This window comes from Populus nigra, chromosome 11 (assembly GCF_951802175.1).
Source record: "Populus nigra chromosome 11, ddPopNigr1.1, whole genome shotgun sequence".
Classification (NCBI taxonomy): domain Eukaryota; kingdom Viridiplantae; phylum Streptophyta; class Magnoliopsida; order Malpighiales; family Salicaceae; genus Populus; species Populus nigra.
In genome coordinates this window covers 3,612,316-3,629,801 of record NC_084862.1, presented here as the reverse complement: position 1 = coordinate 3,629,801, position 17,486 = coordinate 3,612,316, and the positions used below count along the sequence as shown (strand labels likewise).

At 30.8% G+C, this 17,486-nt stretch overlaps 2 protein-coding genes across 5 annotated transcripts; one reads left to right on the top strand and one right to left on the bottom strand.

Annotated features, from left to right (window-relative positions):
* Positions 1-3,036: 3,036 nt before the first annotated feature.
* On the bottom strand, positions 3,037-3,777 carry LOC133668337 (uncharacterized). The gene has a single exon (XM_062088113.1). The coding sequence runs from the start codon at positions 3,719-3,721 to the stop codon at positions 3,158-3,160; it is 564 nt and encodes a 187-aa protein (XP_061944097.1). The 5' UTR covers positions 3,722-3,777; the 3' UTR covers positions 3,037-3,157.
* A 5,216-nt stretch (positions 3,778-8,993) lies between these two features.
* On the top strand, positions 8,994-16,451 carry LOC133667845 (transcription factor bHLH81-like). Of its 4 annotated transcripts, XR_009833574.1 has the most exons (7): positions 8,994-9,597; positions 9,787-9,924; positions 10,024-10,089; positions 12,366-12,475; positions 13,003-13,071; positions 13,278-13,330; positions 13,482-13,543. XR_009833574.1 is itself a non-coding variant. In XM_062087523.1 (6 exons), the coding sequence occupies exons 1-5, from the start codon at positions 9,133-9,135 to the stop codon at positions 13,323-13,325; spliced, it is 786 nt and encodes a 261-aa protein (XP_061943507.1). In that variant the 5' UTR covers positions 8,994-9,132; the 3' UTR covers positions 13,326-13,330; positions 15,979-16,451. The 4 variants fall into 4 exon arrangements, 3 of the variants coding, with proteins under 3 accessions (XP_061943507.1, XP_061943506.1, XP_061943505.1); XM_062087523.1 differs by lacking the exons at positions 12,366-12,475; positions 13,482-13,543 and adding an exon at positions 15,979-16,451; XM_062087522.1 differs by lacking the exon at positions 12,366-12,475 and having other exon boundaries at positions 13,482-13,728.
* Positions 16,452-17,486: the final 1,035 nt, after the last annotated feature.

Below are 17,486 nucleotides of genomic sequence, written 5' to 3'. Positions count from 1 at the left end.
GGCTTCCTAGTATGGTGATTAAGTGTATTTATACACCACTCCCTTGAATTTTCTTTATAGAGAAGGAGAGCATATCATTGGTGGAGAAATTGGTATTCAACCTATCATTTTGTATTTACCTTGTTCTAAGAACTTCGCTTGCTTTAGTAATTATAGGAAATCTCCATGACATACAAAAATATTCTAGGTTTCTAGCAGCGAATAGAATTTCATGATTTCCAAAAATTCATTTCTTTTTTACATATTATTGCATTTTCAGTCATTTATTTTGATATTGTACATATGGTTATTAGAAAATATTATCAAATCATAAAATCTTTAGATTTTATGATTCAAAACGCACTAAAAATCACAATTGATTACGATCCTAGTAAAATAGGGTGTTGAAGATGTAGTTGACTTTAGTGTTTTAGACTACCAAGCTACCACCCTCCTTATAAAAATATACCATAAATTTTATCTCAATTTTTGATGAAACCTTATACCATAAATCAATGACTTTATATACCCAAGAATTTTTGTCCACGTAGAACGACATTTTTCTTATATTCTGGATGGTCAAGCCTTGTTTTGCATGAACACAGTATGAGTCCATGGACACAGCATCATTGAATTTCATATTTACGATTAACAATAAAATTAGCTAGTTATGATACTTGTTAGAAAATGATTAATTATTAATATTATTACATGAGTAACATCTTTTAATTTTACAATCTGATCTTATGATATAATTTTCAAGACTCTCCAACAATTCTAGTTTTAAAAACGATTTTAATAACCTTGGTATTGAATCTTATTTTTGTTGTATTTCATTTCAATAATTTTATCTCAATTTTTATTTGTATAATAAATATATAGATCAATGATGAGTTTATTATCGCATGTTATTAAAATACAAATTAATCATAAACAACAATAAAAAAAAAATCAACTCCTTACTCATTGTATCATGTTTTTTATTTTATTTTTAACAAATATAAAAGCATACTCAAGTTAAATATTTTTTTTTTAACAAGTAAGGGCTATTAATTGATCCCATTGAAAAATCTATCATTGATTGGGCGGAAATTCTATGTACGGAATAAATGATGAGTTTTTTTTTCTATATTAGTAAAAAAGATAAAATAATATAAAAAATAATACAATTTAGAGAATCGTAGATGAGATCTAAGATTTGTGAGTTGTAAGTATCATCTGCAATTGTTTCAAATTGCAAAATTGATAGACAAAACATTTAACAAAGAGAGAGGAGAAAGAGAGAGAAAATAAAAAAAATTTAAAAACACACCAAAACTCTGACAATAACACCACCAGTACCGTTGAAAAGATTTCAATAAGACAAATATAATAACATCAAGAAAGGTCACCAAAAGCAAGTGAGCCACAACACTTTCGGACAGCTCATGTAGCTCACTTTGTTTACTTTTTTAGACCTTCTTTGGTGCTGTTAAATTTATCTTATAGAGATCTTCCCAACGATACCGATGATGTCATCATCAGAGTTTCGATGTGTCTTCGGGGTCTTTTTATTTATTTATTTTACTTTTTTCTCCATCTTCTCTCTTCACAAATTAAATGGAGGAGAGAGGAGAGAGAGAAAACAAAGAAAGAAAATAATCATGGAGTCACACTGGTATTGTTAAAAAGATCTCGATGAGACGAATCCAATAACACCAAAGAATGTCACAACACGAGTCGTCCAAAGATATCAAGCTCACATGCATTTGAACTACTTACGTGGCCCTACTTTGATCACTGTTGATGACTTTTTTTGGTATTGTTAAATTTGTTTTATCGAGATCTTTCCAAAGATATCGATGATGTCATTATTAGAGTTTCAATGTGCATCTGAGATCCTTTTTTCCCTCCCTCTCATTATTAAATGATGTGTGCATCAGTTTTGCAATTTAAAAGAGTCGTAGATGATACTTGCGACTCACGGATTGTAGATGTCATTTGTGATGCTTCAAATAATGTTATTTTTTTAAATATTTTTTGTATTATATTATTTTTTAACCATGCTAGAGCCTTAAAACACTTAATAAATGAATCCCATTAGCAAACATAAAATGCTGACTCCGAAGGAAGTGGATTCAGAAAACAAAACATTCAGTAAAATTAGAATTGTATTTGTAAATACAGCAGCCTCCTGAGTCCTGAGTCGTGAGAAAATTGAATCACCAGGGCAGAACAAGAGAACAAAAAAGCAAAGACAAAAGGACACTGAAGAACTGACCTAAAAAGAGTAGACGTACTTGTCAAATTCCTGTAACATCCTTAATTTCTCAATCACTAAGATGTCCAATAAAAGAAAATAAGGACAGATGCTTCCCAATTTTGGATACCAGAATCATCTTGCCAATCTGAGTTGGCCCACAAACGGCGCCGGTTGGCATGCTGAATTGAGTAGCCCCTACACAACCGTGCCACACTGGACAGAATCTGTGCCTTACTTTATTTGTGGTGTCAGCCTTGTGTGGTCAAATCTTCCTCTCTTTCTTTCTTTTTTTTTTTTCCCTCTCTTGTGAAAAGGTAAAAAGTCATGATTCGAATCTAAATGTGTGTTTAAATTTTTTTTAGTTTAAAAAAATATTAAAAAATCATCACTTTAATACTTATTTAAAATTAAAAAAATATCAATTTAATTCTTATAAAATAAACAGAAGCCATCAAACTTCAACGCTCCATATCGTCTAAATTGACTATGATTGATATACAACTTTCTAGGTTGTGTTTTTTTATTAGTATTTTATGATAAAAAAAATATAATAACAATTTTAAAATAAATTTTAATTCCTTGTCAACCTAGCTATCCTATCAGCAGCACAACGAAGACTTAATTGAATCATAAATGTCAAAGCACGGAGAACAAGTTCGCATGATGAACTCACAAGCCTGGGCCTGGGAAGTATGAATTCCTGAACAAAATGACTGTTCTTGCTTCAAAGGCAAAAAATTAAGATTCTAAGCATTATTACTTTCACAAATTATCATATACAAAATAAAATTTGAAAACAACCCAGAAAAAAAAAGTAAAAAAAAATTGAAATTAGATTAAGAAATCCTACAATCAACAAAACCCCTCGAACTTAATTAACAAGGTTAAGCCCAAAATTTAATTTATATCAAACCCCCAAAAACAATCTAAAGAAAATTAACCCAGAAGAGGAGTATTAAGATTATGATCATGATGAGCTTGATCATCGCCATCATTGTGATGATCAAACTCATCACCACACTCATAAACGGATCCAACAAGCCGTAACTGATCTTCTAAATACCTTTGCAATAACCCAACTTCTTCCTCCTCTTCCTCTTCACATTCGCAGTCACAAAACCCCTCTTCACACCGCCGCAACCGATCGCCTCCGTCTTCATCTTTCTTCCTCCGGCCACGGTGGCAGAGGCTGACGCATAGCTCGGCGGCCCAGAGGATAGGCAAGGTGGCGCAAAGAAAGGGAAGGAGGATCGGTGAGAAGAGGAGGAGCAAGACACGGCGGCTCCTTCGGGTTCGGAGCCAGGTGCTGGTGGCTAGCATGAGCCGGTAAGGCGGGGAAAACATGGTGGGGTTTTGATTGTCGTGGTGGTGGTGATGGCGGCGGCGGAAATCATGGCGGTGAATTGGTGGTGGTGGTGGTGGTGGTGGTGGTGGAATCTTGGGTTTTGGAAGAGGGGGAGGGTTGTCACGTGAGTGGGGATCTTTATACGTGAAGGGCATCTGATCGTCGACAGTGATGGTTTGATTTTTTTTTTTGTGGTTAAAAACTCTTTGAAACTGTTTATTTATTCATTAAGGAAGCTGTCAGGGAAAGGGAGTACTTTAATTAACTTCAATTTAATATTGATTTCAGATTTATTATTTTCTTAAGAAAAGTGATAATGATAATTTGGCATAAAGACAGTTTGGTTTCTTGAAGTTTTTTCAATGTCAATTGCGTCCTCATAATTTTAATTAGGTCCTTAGATTACCTATGATACTCTACGGTAGTTTAATCTCAATCCCTTGGCTAGTGGTAATCAAAGTCATACTTGTTAAACTTTATCCAATAATCAACTCCATACAAGGTTTCAGTTACGTTATCACGAGTTAATAATTTAAAAAAAAAATTAAAAAATTATATGAAAAAAAATTAAACTCAAGCACGATCTTTATCCGTTTGAGCTAACTCGTTAAGTCAATCAAATTAACTTTATATTAATTTTTTTTATACTCAACTAGGGTAGAGTTGGATAGCCTTACCTTGTTTCTTTTTGCATTTTAAAAGTGTTTTTAAAATAAATTAAATTTTTATTTTATTTTTTTCTTTGCTTCAAATTAATATTTTTTTTATATTTTTATATCATTTTAATGTGCTGATATCAAAAATAATTTTTAAAAAATAAAAAATATATTATTTTAATACATTTTCGAGTGAAAAACACTTTAAAAAACAACAACAATCACAATTTCAAGCACGCTCATTAATGATTTTATAAAAACTAAAATCAAATTGTAACTACATTAGACGATATAATTTCTTTATTTTGTTTTGTTTAAAATGATCTTGGAGTATACAGTAGAGGTAATTTTTACTACCATATTATAAACAAAAATACTAAAATTATTAGCAATAAAACTTGTTTTATTGAAATAAGTTACTGCATACATATCAATTAAACCATGCATATATGTATAGAATTAATGTTTGAATATTAAAAGATTTCTAATCTATTTCTCTTATTTGTTTTCTCCCTCTAATATCTTACCAATTTGATTCAATAAAACTGCAATATTCTTTTTCTTTCTCAAGACCCTCCATATAAATTCTTTCTAGAAAAAAAAAAATTCAAGGAGATGGTCATAAAATCTGATTTAGATGTGGTCATAATCAACATACATAGATACCTTCTCTCTCCAGAACATTAATGTTTTAATACGCCCGTGACCTTTCAAATGGGTGTCGCGAATTTTAGTTGGCAGCTAACCTGGGGAGTTTAGGTCAAAGCTTGGACTAGCTTTTTGTGATATTTAAATTAATGTTTGATAGTGTAGTAGTTGCTATTTTTTAATGTATTTTTTGTTTAGAAATGTATTAAAATAATATTTTTGATATTAGCATATTAAAATGATCTGAAAATATTAAAAAAATTAATTTGAAGTAAATAAAAAATAAAAAAATTATAATTTTTTAAAAAATACTTTTAAAAAACAAAATAAACATATATTAAAATCTTTATACTCTATAAAAGAAAATGAGCAATTTCTAATTTTTTTTTATTAACATGGGTGTCCAAGCCAGTTTGTACGCACCTCGACTAATTCCATGGGTCTTGAAGTTAACGACCATGTAAGTTCCCGATAGCTATTATATTTGCAATCACAGAGTTCGAATTTAAGACCATAAAAAAATAAACCTCTTGATCTCAAGTTCTTACCACTAAACCGTTTTAATTTCTAAATTTTAATATGCTCGAAGAGGAAACGAGTGATATTGTTCTAGGGTGTAAACAACCTTTTTCACTGTATGAGATGTAAAACTTACATTATTAGGTGCTTATATTAATTAATGAGCAAGCCCTTTAATTTATTCTCATAAAAATCTTGTTCTTATGAAAAAAAAAAAACTTCATGTGATAGAGATACAAAAACAATTATATAATTAATGTAAAATGCTAATGTAGTAATATTGAAAGCCTGACTTGGCTACAAGTTCAGTTAATTGTCGAATGAGTGACTTATTAATTGGAACAGTTATTATGCACTTATAACATAATTTTAACATGTAGCACGTTTTGTCCGTAATTACTTTATATATATATATATATATATATATAAACACTAAAAGAAGATTGGACACAAGTCTAACTCTAACATTAGAGACCATATGCTTCTAGAAAACATAAAAAGAAAAAAGAAAAATTGATTAAACAGAAGTTGTTTAGGAGATGGAAAAAAAAATCTATTAAATGAAAAGGTTAAAAAAAAATGACAAGTAAAATGAGCAAGCCAACCGAACTCTATGACCCGGATCATGCAAATGAGATAATTCAATAAAAAAAAACCAAAAAAGATCATAAAGCTCAATTATAAAACTATTAAATGCCGAAGAACAAAACATAACAAGTATTAAATTAAAAAAAATATCCTAAAAACACTAACCTGTGGTCAAGTGATGGAACTAGAATAGACGAATAGAAAGAAAATTAAAGAAAATTGCAAAGCCCAATATTAAAAAAAATCCAACCTTGAAGGATGAAATTGAAAAAAAAATTAATTATTAACCAATCTCCTTTTGAATGATGAAAGAAAAAAAATCAATCGAAAAATTTTTTCAAAATAAATTTAACAAAGAATGATAAATAAAAATAACTGAGATAAATCAAGTTATTTTAAAAAATAGTGAAAAATATTATAGAAAGTAAATAACTTAAAATAATGCAGCCTAATCTTTAATTGAATAAATGCTTAACGATGAAACTAAAAAAAAACTTGAGCTTAAAAAAAAATAAAAAAACCAAGCAAACTTGAATAAACCTCTAAAACCCAGGTTAAAGTATAAAACTCGTAATCTATGAAATTCTAAACTCAAGCTCAGTGAAAAAGCTCAATTCTCAATTATTTTAATGTCGAAAGATGAGATTGAAAAAAAAATATCAATTTAAAGATTTTTTCAAAGTAAAAAAAAAATAGCAATCAAAATAACAGAGATCAAATTTGATAAAAAAAAATTGATGATGAAATTGCAAACAAAAATTAATTCAAAAATGTATCTAAAATAAAACAAAAAACAATCAAAAAAATGATGACCAAATTTGAAAGAAAAAAAATTGAAGAAGATGAAATTAAAAAGGAATTTTAATTTTATAAATTATTGTAAATAAAATAATAGAAGTCAAAAGAACAAAGAAAAAATATAAAAGAATAATCGATTAAAGGATTGCTTTGAAATTTTAAAATGGTAGGCATGAAAATTGAGAAGGATAGAGAAAAGGAAGGCAAAAAGATCATCGACACCAAACTTAAGGGTTGTTTGCCACTCGTGTCGCCTCAACATGAAAAGTGTGTTGAGAAGATTCAAATACTGTTGTGCAAGGCAATGTTTATTGTTTGGTCACCAAACAACCTCGCACGAATGTCATGGCCCTTGCCTTACACTAGTCAAAAGGTTTTTTTAAAATAATATTTGATAGTTATTCAAATATAAATTGCCTTTGGATCAACATGATATTAACCAAAAAAACCATGAAGAAATGATGAAAAACTCTTGCAAGATAGAGTAATAGATTTTTTTTATTGTGTTGATAATATTGAAAAGATTAAAAAGCCCTACACGCAAGTTTAAATTCTTTTTAATTTAAGGTGTAAATAAGTTATTTACTATGCTTAAAAAGTAAACAAAAATTGATTGTCTTTGCATAATTTAAAAATGTCAATTGAATCATACTGAAAATACTATATTGCCTTCTCCGATGTCAAATTCAAAGGTTTTATAATTGTAGGATAAGTCATCATTACAAGTTGTGACTGAATGCATGAATCTATTAAAAAACAAAAATCCATATCTAAATAATTGTGTCTCTAGATTTATTTTATTATGAATTGAAATAATGTAATAATAATTTTTTTATTTTCAAATAAAATTATTTATAAACTAGCTATTAGGGATACTTTTGTTTTTTTTTTATAAAGTTTATTTGTCATTATTATATTGATCGATGACGGATCAGTCTTTTAATATTTTAGATACATGATGAAATAATTTAAATATTCTTAAAAATAATTTTTTTTAACATTAGGATCTAGAAGGTTTTCAGTCCTTTTACATCTTGATAGTATAGTTAAATGATTACATTGTACTTAAAAATAAAAAAAAATAAAAAATGACGTTAAAAGATTCTTTTTAATCTTTTTATAATGGTTTTTAAATTATCAGAAAGATAATTTGGTGTTTTTTAAAAATATAAATATATTTAAAAAGAAAAAAAATATATTTTGTTTTGTTTTGTTTTATTCTAGATTTGATCTTCAATATCTTGACTGCTATTTATTTTGTTTTTTAATTTTAAATGATTATAAATTTTGTTTCATATTTTTATGTAACACTAATAATTATTTTATAAATAATGATGTATTAATCTACTATGTATATTTTTCTTAAAATATTCTTGTTAATATCAAATGAGAATAAAATATATATTTTTATATGTATACGATTTTGTCAGATTTATTATTATTATAATTTTCTTTTCTATACAAGTGTATAAAAATGATTAATTTACAATTTTTTTATTGACATTGCTTACAATCTTAATAAGTTTTTATTTAAGAAAAGTAATTTTTATAAAAAAATATTTTCATATAAAAAAAGAAATACATGAATATGAAAATGATTTTTGATACCCACCTCAAGTTGAGCACAAGCACCCAATTCTCCATTGACAATGATGAAGACCTTGAATTAAAAGCTTGAAATTATCCAACTTAGCCCTAAATTATGAGGAAGAAAAGGACCCGACATTGATAAGAAAGGGAAAAAGGGCCACATCCTTCTTTGTGTACATATGAGTTGATGGGCGGTCACAAATTTGCCAGAAAAAGCAAACACATTTTCGTACCCTACCGAATAAGTAAAAAAAAACAAACCATCGTTCCACTCTCTAAACCCACGCACCCCAATCTCCTCCCTTGCTTTCCCACCTACATTCTTCTCCATTGGACCGTGTACATCACGGGATACCCTTGCATCTGGGATTCAGTTCTTGACCGTCAAGAAGCACGGACAGTGATCAAATCTGGAAAACGATGGCGTTGCAGCTCTTTAAGCTTTCTGATATCTACAATTCACGTGTAACACCTCCCTACTTAATCACCCTTCATCTGATCTTGAGGAGATAGTATTCTCATCAAGGGTTACAAGAGTAAGACACACATGGATACACCTACACGTGCGGTGTATAGAGTCAATACGTAAAAGAAAAAAACAGACCAGAACTATAAATCTAGTTCCATGCTCTCTTTATTACCGCAAAAGTGAAGTCCTAAAAAGAGGAACTATTGCTCCTCTTTTCTTTTTCTTTCACTTTCTATATCGAAACCCAACAAAAGAGGAAAAAAACATTAAAGCCTCTAATACCCGAGTGAAGAAGCAGATGCAACCAACACCTGCCGGAAGCAGCAACACTAGTGCTGGTGGCGGTAGCGCTGGTGGCCGTGGAGGTGGAGGGATTGCTAGGTTTCGTTCAGCACCAGCCACATGGATAGAAGCACTTCTTGGAGAAGAAGAAGAGGACCCATTAAAGCAAAGTCAGAACTTGACTCAGTTACTTACTTCAAACACACCTTCAAGTACAGATTCAGTGCCTTTTAATGCTTCCAGTGCTGCTGTTGAACCGGGTTTGTTTGAACCGGTTTGTGGTTTTCAAAGGCAAAATAGCTCTCCAACTGATTTTCTTCAGAGTTCCGGGATCGGAAGTGATCAAGGGTATTTTTCTAGTTACGGAAATGCTTCAAATTATGAGTACATGACGCGAAATATGGATGTTTCGCCTTCTGATGAAAGAGCTAGAGAGGTTGAGTTGCAAAACCCTTCTGCAAGATTCCCACTTCCTCCGTCGGTATGTTCACTCCAGTATGTGGGTTCTTTTTTATTTGTGGCGTGGCTCTTTAATTGATTACTTGTTTATTTAAAATAGAGCAAAAGAATTTTAGTTTTGATGTTATGTGAAATTCAAGCTAATTTTGTTATATATGTTAGGGTTTTTTTGTGTGCAATTTTATAGTCTTCTCAGTATTTGGTTTGGTAGAAAGGAGAGCAAACTGGGCCTTTAAGGGCATCTAGTTTGATAGAAATGGAGATGGACAAGCTTTTGGAGGATTCAGTGCCTTGCAGGGTTCGTGCGAAGCGTGGCTGTGCTACTCATCCTCGAAGTATTGCAGAGAGGGTAAGATGAATCAATTGCTACAATCTGCTGCCTTCTAGAGATAGGCAGCGGATGAGTTTGTTGTTGTTCCTAAATGAACTTCATTTTTTTCTGAATTAGGTTCGGAGAACTCGAATCAGTGACCGCATAAGGAAACTTCAGGAACTTGTTCCAAATATGGATAAGGTACCTTCTTAGTGAACTCTTATTGAAAATGCAAATTTTGTTGGGATAGGATTTTCTTTGTAATCACAGATTTCACCATGGAAAAATTAGCATTACAATTTTATCGTCATAATGCTTGCCTCAATAGAGAATCTTAACAACCTTTTTGAATAACTAGTAGAGATTTTGAAGTCTATCTAGTGCTGCAAAGCTTCAGGAGCACTGTATATATTTCAGCTTCCTTTAAATCCGTTGATTTGCTAGATGTATCATTTCATGTGAGAGTTCAAAATTGAAGTCCGTTCTTGGAGAGTTTGCCTCTTGTATAATATGGATATAATGAAAAAGGAGGGAAGAAAAGTCACAGGGTGATCCCCCCCCCCCGTGAGCAATAACAAATTAGGAATCTTAATTACTAATGTCATCGTGTTACATGTTTGAGACAAAAAATAGTCATGTTTTGTTTCTATTTTCATTATCTTATTACATAAAATGGGACTATGCCAAATTAATATAAATGAATTTGTAACTCTTTAAGGACAAATTATAAATCTAGAAACTATCATAGAGGTTTCGTCTCCAGAAGAATTACTGAAATATTTTATAATCAGTGCCATGACAATAAACTGATATAGTAGTGATGTGAATCAAGTCCCTCGCAAGACAACGACGTGAGTTCACTATAAGGTGTGGGGTTATTGATGACATTAATGTCGTAATTGATTCTAGAATGAATGCAAAAGCATATTGTCTGCAAGAGTGATTTTGATGGAATGGTCCTGGCATTGATGATGGCTGTCTGTGTTTGGGGGTTCAAATGATGCATGGATTATGTTTGATCAACGCTATGAAGAAATTTGGTTTTGAGGTACTAAATGATTATTGGGTTGTTGAAAGCAAGGGATTTGAACTATTCTTGCAAGGTGTTCACTACCAGATTTGGTTGAAGGCTGATAGATGTGCAAAGGCTTGAAAAATGGCATCTACAAGCTCTTTGCTCGATGAAGCCTTAGAGAGCTAATGTTATCATTGTCTTCATATGAATTATGCTTGATTCTCAAAATTGATAGCCAAAAGCAGCTGTGAAGATACTTTTAAAAAAATGGACGGATGGATGTTAACCCATGAAGTTGGTTCCATGGTGAAGGGGTGAGCTAAAGTTGTGTGGCAGGCACATACTCGAGATTTGAATCAAAGCATTTTTTTAGAGGAAATGACCTTTTGTTTTAGCTGCCTATCCAGGCTTTAACTCATGATTCATGTTACTAATTCAAAATAATCCAGCTAGTTAGCTTAAAACGTGTACTTGATTGTTTCCTTATTTTGCTCATGTTGTTTCCATATTATACTCTTGACATTTCGATTGTACAACTATAAATATAATGAAAAACTACATGGCTTAAGCATGCTAGCCAAGCCAAAAGATATCTCGTGTATTTATCTTTTTTTTTTTTTGTTTTATTAAGTTTTAACACATCCATCAAGAGTTGGCAATGTTTTGTGGATCTGTTCTTGCCATTGGTGGAAAGAAGTGTATAAATGTTAAGTTAGATGACTCAAGAATCCAAATTTGGCTCCCTAGCAAAGCATGAATGCTTACCTCGGCTTAAAAGTTAAACTATTGATCATAGTCAATCCCAATGCCAAATAAGCCCCTTTTAATGGTGAGCTTGATGCCAGCTTAATCTCAAGTGGATGGTTTGGATGGGGGCTCATTTTTTTCTCTTTTATTGCCATTAACATTGGTCAAGCTTATCTCCTTTTCATTATCGACATAAATGCAAACAGTGTTATCATTCATTATATAAAACAGTTGCTTGATAGCCTAGTCTTACATAATTTCATTTTGTTCCTTGGTTAATTCTCGGTGAAGTGGCATTTTGTTATGTTCATGACACGTGATTGGGTGTTTATATTTTTTCGAAATCCTGAAATGAAGCATTCTTAGATGATCCTCTGAAAGACCACTCATGAAAGTACTATAATGTATTACCATGAGCTGACCTAATTGCTAGTTTGAGTTATTAGTATTTTGAAACCCTAAGAACAAGCTTGCTTAGTTGCTCCTGCAAAGGCCTGTATGAATGCACTATAGTGTAACACAATGCTCATCACTCGACATTGTAATTGGAGTTATTTATTGGGCTTCATTTGTTGAGTTTTAAAACAAGACAAATCGAATTGCAAACTATCTCGACACTCAAGGATTTTATTTTTTTTTGTCTTTCTGTTATCTTCCTTTTCATGTATGCTACAATAAGACACATTAATAACAAAAATACCTCTAAGATTCATAGGGTTTCTGAACAAGAGGCACAAGCCTTGGTGCATGGAGGAAGTGCCACCTTGGTTAATGGAGCTTGTAAGGGAAGAGAGATACATATATAGAGTATTTGATGGAGCAGAGGTTTGATTTATTGGAACTTTGTCCAAAATCTTAGTGGTCTCCTCTGTTGATTTTCTAATCCCCTCACTTATGTGTGGATTTTATCAATGATCTTGGTATCATGCACTTGTTTGTTACTCGCTTCAGGTTCTCTCGTATTTAGTTTCCTCTCAGCTTCTTAAACTTAATATTTGTAAAACAGGAATGACATTTCATGCCTTTGATAAAACCCCCCATTTGCACAAGTGCGAGAATTATGGATCTTGATGCATAAAATGTAGAAAACAAAATCAACATTCGAGTCAAGCTTTTTCACTACAATACCATCAGTTTGCTGTAACAAATCCCGCTTCTTGGCTTAAATAACCCGATTTCATTATGTCATGCATAACTGACATATTGGATCAGTGGGTCTTTGATGTAAAATCCCTCATTGAAATTCTATTTTTCATTTCAACATGAATTAGATTGAGTGAATATTGCTACTCTTTTGGTTACCATTAGTTTCCATTTATTTGATTTGGTGTTTTCATGGTTGATTGTTGCAGCAAACAAACACTGCTGATATGTTAGATGAGGCATTAGAGTATGTTAAGTTTCTTCAAAGGCAGATTCAGGTACTCTCTACACAGGTCTTATTTTGAGTTCATTTGGTTTTAAAGCCATTGGTAAAGAAACAAGATTTTGCAGTCTTTACCTTTGTGAGCACCTAGTAACCAACAGATTCCAAATTGTTCCCTCTCACTTATATGTATAGATAGTGATACAAATTGAAATGCAAAAGCAGGGAAATATTAGTATTTGACTGACTGAAACATGGCAGGAACTCACGGAACAGCGAAGAAAATGCAAATGCATAGCTAAAGAATAACAGAGGTAATATGCCTGCCCACTGTTTTGTGTAATTATCAGATTAATGAGATTTCATTTAAGGTCCATCATAGTATTCTCTGATGATCTTCGCTGGAAGCTCCATAATGTAATTAAAAGATTACCGTCTTTTATGTCACTCTTATTCTATATGTAGATGAAAGCCTGCCATGTGGGTAGCAAATATATTAGAGTTCATGTCAAGGTTTAGCTGCTTCATCTTGGAAAGTTCTAGTCTCTTTAAGGTTGTGGTTGGCATGTTAATAGTTGTAGAATCCTGTACACAATAATATACTTTCCAGGGTGCTGCTGAACGGGCTTTAGATATTCTTGATATTTACAGCTATGTATTCCATTAAACTCTCCTGAAGAAGCTGTTGTATCCACGAAAATCTTTGGTCAAATATGCGTCTAATATTTATACATAGTATCTTAGAAAATGCTTTGCATGAGATTCACTGTTAATAGCAGCAGCATCTGTTTCGTTTTCTAATGGAAACAGACAAGATTTCAGGTGAAAAGAAAATCATATCATGGCCTACTTTTTCTGCCTCGTGAAGTTCTTAATATTTTGAAACCGAGAAGTCCTTTGTTTAAACAAGAAAGAGACCTAGATCTGGGTTATTAATCCCCCTTTCTTTCTCCTATAATTCCAATGAGAGGCTGTGGTATTAGTTGCTTTGTGTGCACAGGCTCTTGTGCCCGCGTCATTGATGGATGACCTTTATCCTTTGGTTGCATTGAAAATCTTACAAGTGAAGTTATATTGTGGTTGTCGCAATCTGGATGATGGTATTGTCTATCATATGTCCATACGGTTGAAATCTTAACCTAAAAATTTCTGCCTGATGTTTTATGGACTTTTTTTACCTATAATTTGGATGATGAAAAGTGGACAGAGAGGAAATTGATGGGCAGGAGCTGAGAAGGAAATTAGTTTGGACTAGATGGTCGATTTTATTTTTTTAATAAAATATTTAGATATTAGAAGAGTGTTTTTTATTTTATTTTTAAAAGAGATTCAATAACTTGAGTTATAATCCCAACTAACTAAATAAACTTGTTTCATTTAAATCATACAAAAAAAAAAAGATAATGATAACAAATAAAAAAAAAATATATAAAACAAAAAGCGATTAGAGCAAAGAGATAATGCTGTTTAATTTTTAGCCAATTAAACATGGAAAGATAAAATTAAATAAAAAAAATAGTGTGAGCTAATCTGAGGTAATATAGTAGACATGTAATCTAACAATTAAAAGGTGAGCTCTAACAATTAAAAGGTGAGCTAGTTCGGATTAATTTGATAAATTCATGTTTTAAATCATGAGGTGGAGATAATTTAATAAATTTTTTTTAAAAAAAACTATATTTTTTTTATTAAATACAATCCTAAAAATATGGTAAAAAGAGATGACAACCCTTGTTAACTTTTTAAACTCGTAATGCGAGTTTTTATATCTAATTTTAAAGTACTATATATGAAAAAATTATAAAGCTTAATTTCTAAAAATTAAAACGCTGAACGATGAAATTGAGAAAATAATTACATAAAAAATTCAAAATAAAAAATAGAAATTAGAAGAATGAGAGTTAAAAATAAAATAAAAATAAATTAAAGGATGACAATTTTTTTTTTTAATTTGAGAGTTAAATTAAAAACATTAACAAAATAAAAGAAAAATCTAAAGAATGTAGATCAAAATAAAAAAAAACAATATATTATCAACTTGGATTAAAGGCTGAAATTAAAAGCAATAAAACTTTTATAAAATGATAAAGAAAAAAAAAGCATAAGAATAAGAATCAAATTAAAAACATTAATACATGGTAAAAAAATTAAACATGTAGAATTCTTCGATGTATTTTTTTACATAGAAAAATTATAAATGTAAATCGAAAACTTATAGTTATACACATATTTAATTAAATAAATCACGAACCATTGTATAAATAAAAAAAAAGTTATTAAAGATAAATAAAAATGTATTTGGAAAAATTGAGAGACAAATATAGATCAATATATTTGATATTGCAATATAGATCATTTAACTTGTTATGTTTAATGAATTTGTTTATTAAAATTAATTTGTAATAAAAATCGATGCACATAAAATTTATTAAATTAAATAAAAAGAAATAAAATACAATGCAAGACTGCATGTATTAAAAACATTATAAAAAATAAATATTTCTTAAAATAAATTTAGTTTATATAAAAAATAAATTATAAATCAATCATACTAACTTCTTAAAAACAAACAGTTAAAAAACTGTTAAAAACAAGATTCATGTTACAGCATTTGATAAAGGAATAACTTATTACTATCATTGAAGTCTATCATATACATTACGAGGATCTGAATTTGCATTCATACGAAGGAATCCAAAGATTTTAGAGCTCCCATTCGCAATTGAGTAAAGTTCAGTGTTTCCTTCCATAGAACTTGAATATCTCTTATAAACTTTCAAGAGCCTCAAATCATTCTTATAATCAATTGGGATTCTGGCTCCTCAGAGGTTGCAAAAATGGGTGTCCTTACTTCAGATCAGTGGAGGACCAGCCTCTATTTTTTCCCAACTATTACATACTCTTGTCATCTATTTCTATACAAAATGTGATTACTCGTTATTTTTTTCACATTTTCTTTCAGGGATTTATCAAACAATGAATTGACAGGGACAGTGCTAGAAGCTTTCGCGCAGCTACCAGATCTTACTATCCTATAAGTTAACATATTCTGATGTTTACGACAAGAAGTTCTTATCCATGGTGAATGGTGACATTGTTTTTCCTATTTGCAGATATTTGAGCGGGACAAACTCACAAGTGCAGTTCCCCATAGTCTCAAGGGAAAGTCTAACAGTGGATGGTTGCAGCTGAGGTTTGGTTATCATCTTCAACGATTACAACTTATCTGCATGTTAATCAAACAATATTCATTCTACTCCTTTGGTTCTTACTCTAACTTCTTTTCTTACATATGAAGTGAACACTGTTTTTTTCATCGATTGAAACTAAACGTTAAGGAACAAAGAGGGGTCATAAAATAGATTATACAAATCCATTTTCTCTGTATGTTAGTACGAGTTTAAGGAATGAAGTAACTGATACAATTCTTCGGTATATTTCACGGTGATCTTGCTGACTTTCAAAAGCTAAGCATGATCACTCTGATTGGGTTATCTGTTAATTACTAGTATATAACCATCGATTCTCTGTTACATCCGACAATATTTTACGTAATGCCAGTTTGGATGAAAATTTGTATTTATGCAAGATGGATGCATGTGAAAAGAAGCGGCGAAGTCTTCCTGTTCCAGTTATTGCATCTGTCGTATCAGTTTCGGTGCTCCTCCTGAGCATTATAACTATCTTCTGGAGGTTGAAAAGACGTAAATTCTTTCTCAATATGAGATATCAGATGATTCTATGAATATATCTTATATGTAAGCTCTTCAATTTTTTCATTCCTTTTCAATATGAGATATATATTTATCATTCATACGTGCACCCAACATCTTTAATATCGCTATCATATGAAAATTATAATCTGGATATCACCCCCAATACCTCATTTCCTTTCTGCAACTTAGCAGATGAGAATACGATTCAGCATATGATCAGTAAGCAATAACTTGGCAGATGACATATATAGCTCCATACTTTAGTATCTCTGTCAAAATACTGGAATGTTTATCGCTTTATATATTAAAAAAAAACAAAATTTTCCTTTGTAGGGAGATTAAATGAGTCATTATCTTCCTCGGTGCTGCTGGCGGATGCTAAACATAATAATTAAGCAAAGAACACATAGTGTTTTAAATGGGTGAAAGAAGCGCTAGGGGCAAGCCTCGAATTCACAAGTTTAATTATTTTCTAAAAAAAAAGTAATGATAATAAAATTTGCCTCCCTGTAAAGTTTATAAAGCTTTAAACAGTTCAGAAATATTACCCCAACTAAAAAATAAAAATAAAAATTCAAAATTATTAAAAAATATATAAAATTTAAAATAAGCAAGAAATCAAAAATAAAAAGAAAAAACACAAAAAATATCAAAATCAAGGGGTCTTAAAGAGATTTTGATATCTAAAGATCTGATAGTTCACGTAATGATATAATAACTACGATAGAAAAAACAGTTTTTAAAAACTCCTCTA

Bases quoted from the DNA above. Each gene is read 5' to 3' on its own strand.
- LOC133668337 (XM_062088113.1), bottom strand. From the start codon at position 3,721: ATGCCCTTCACGTATAAAGATCCCCACTCACGTGACAACCCTCCCCCT.
- LOC133667845 (XM_062087523.1), top strand. From the start codon at position 9,133: ATGCAACCAACACCTGCCGGAAGCAGCAACACTAGTGCTGGTGGCGGT. The intron at 10,090-13,002 runs GTACCTTCTTAG...TGATTGTTGCAG, and splicing joins TTGTTCCAAATATGGATAAG to CAAACAAACACTGCTGATAT. The intron at 13,072-13,277 runs GTACTCTCTACA...GAAACATGGCAG, and splicing joins TTCTTCAAAGGCAGATTCAG to GAACTCACGGAACAGCGAAG.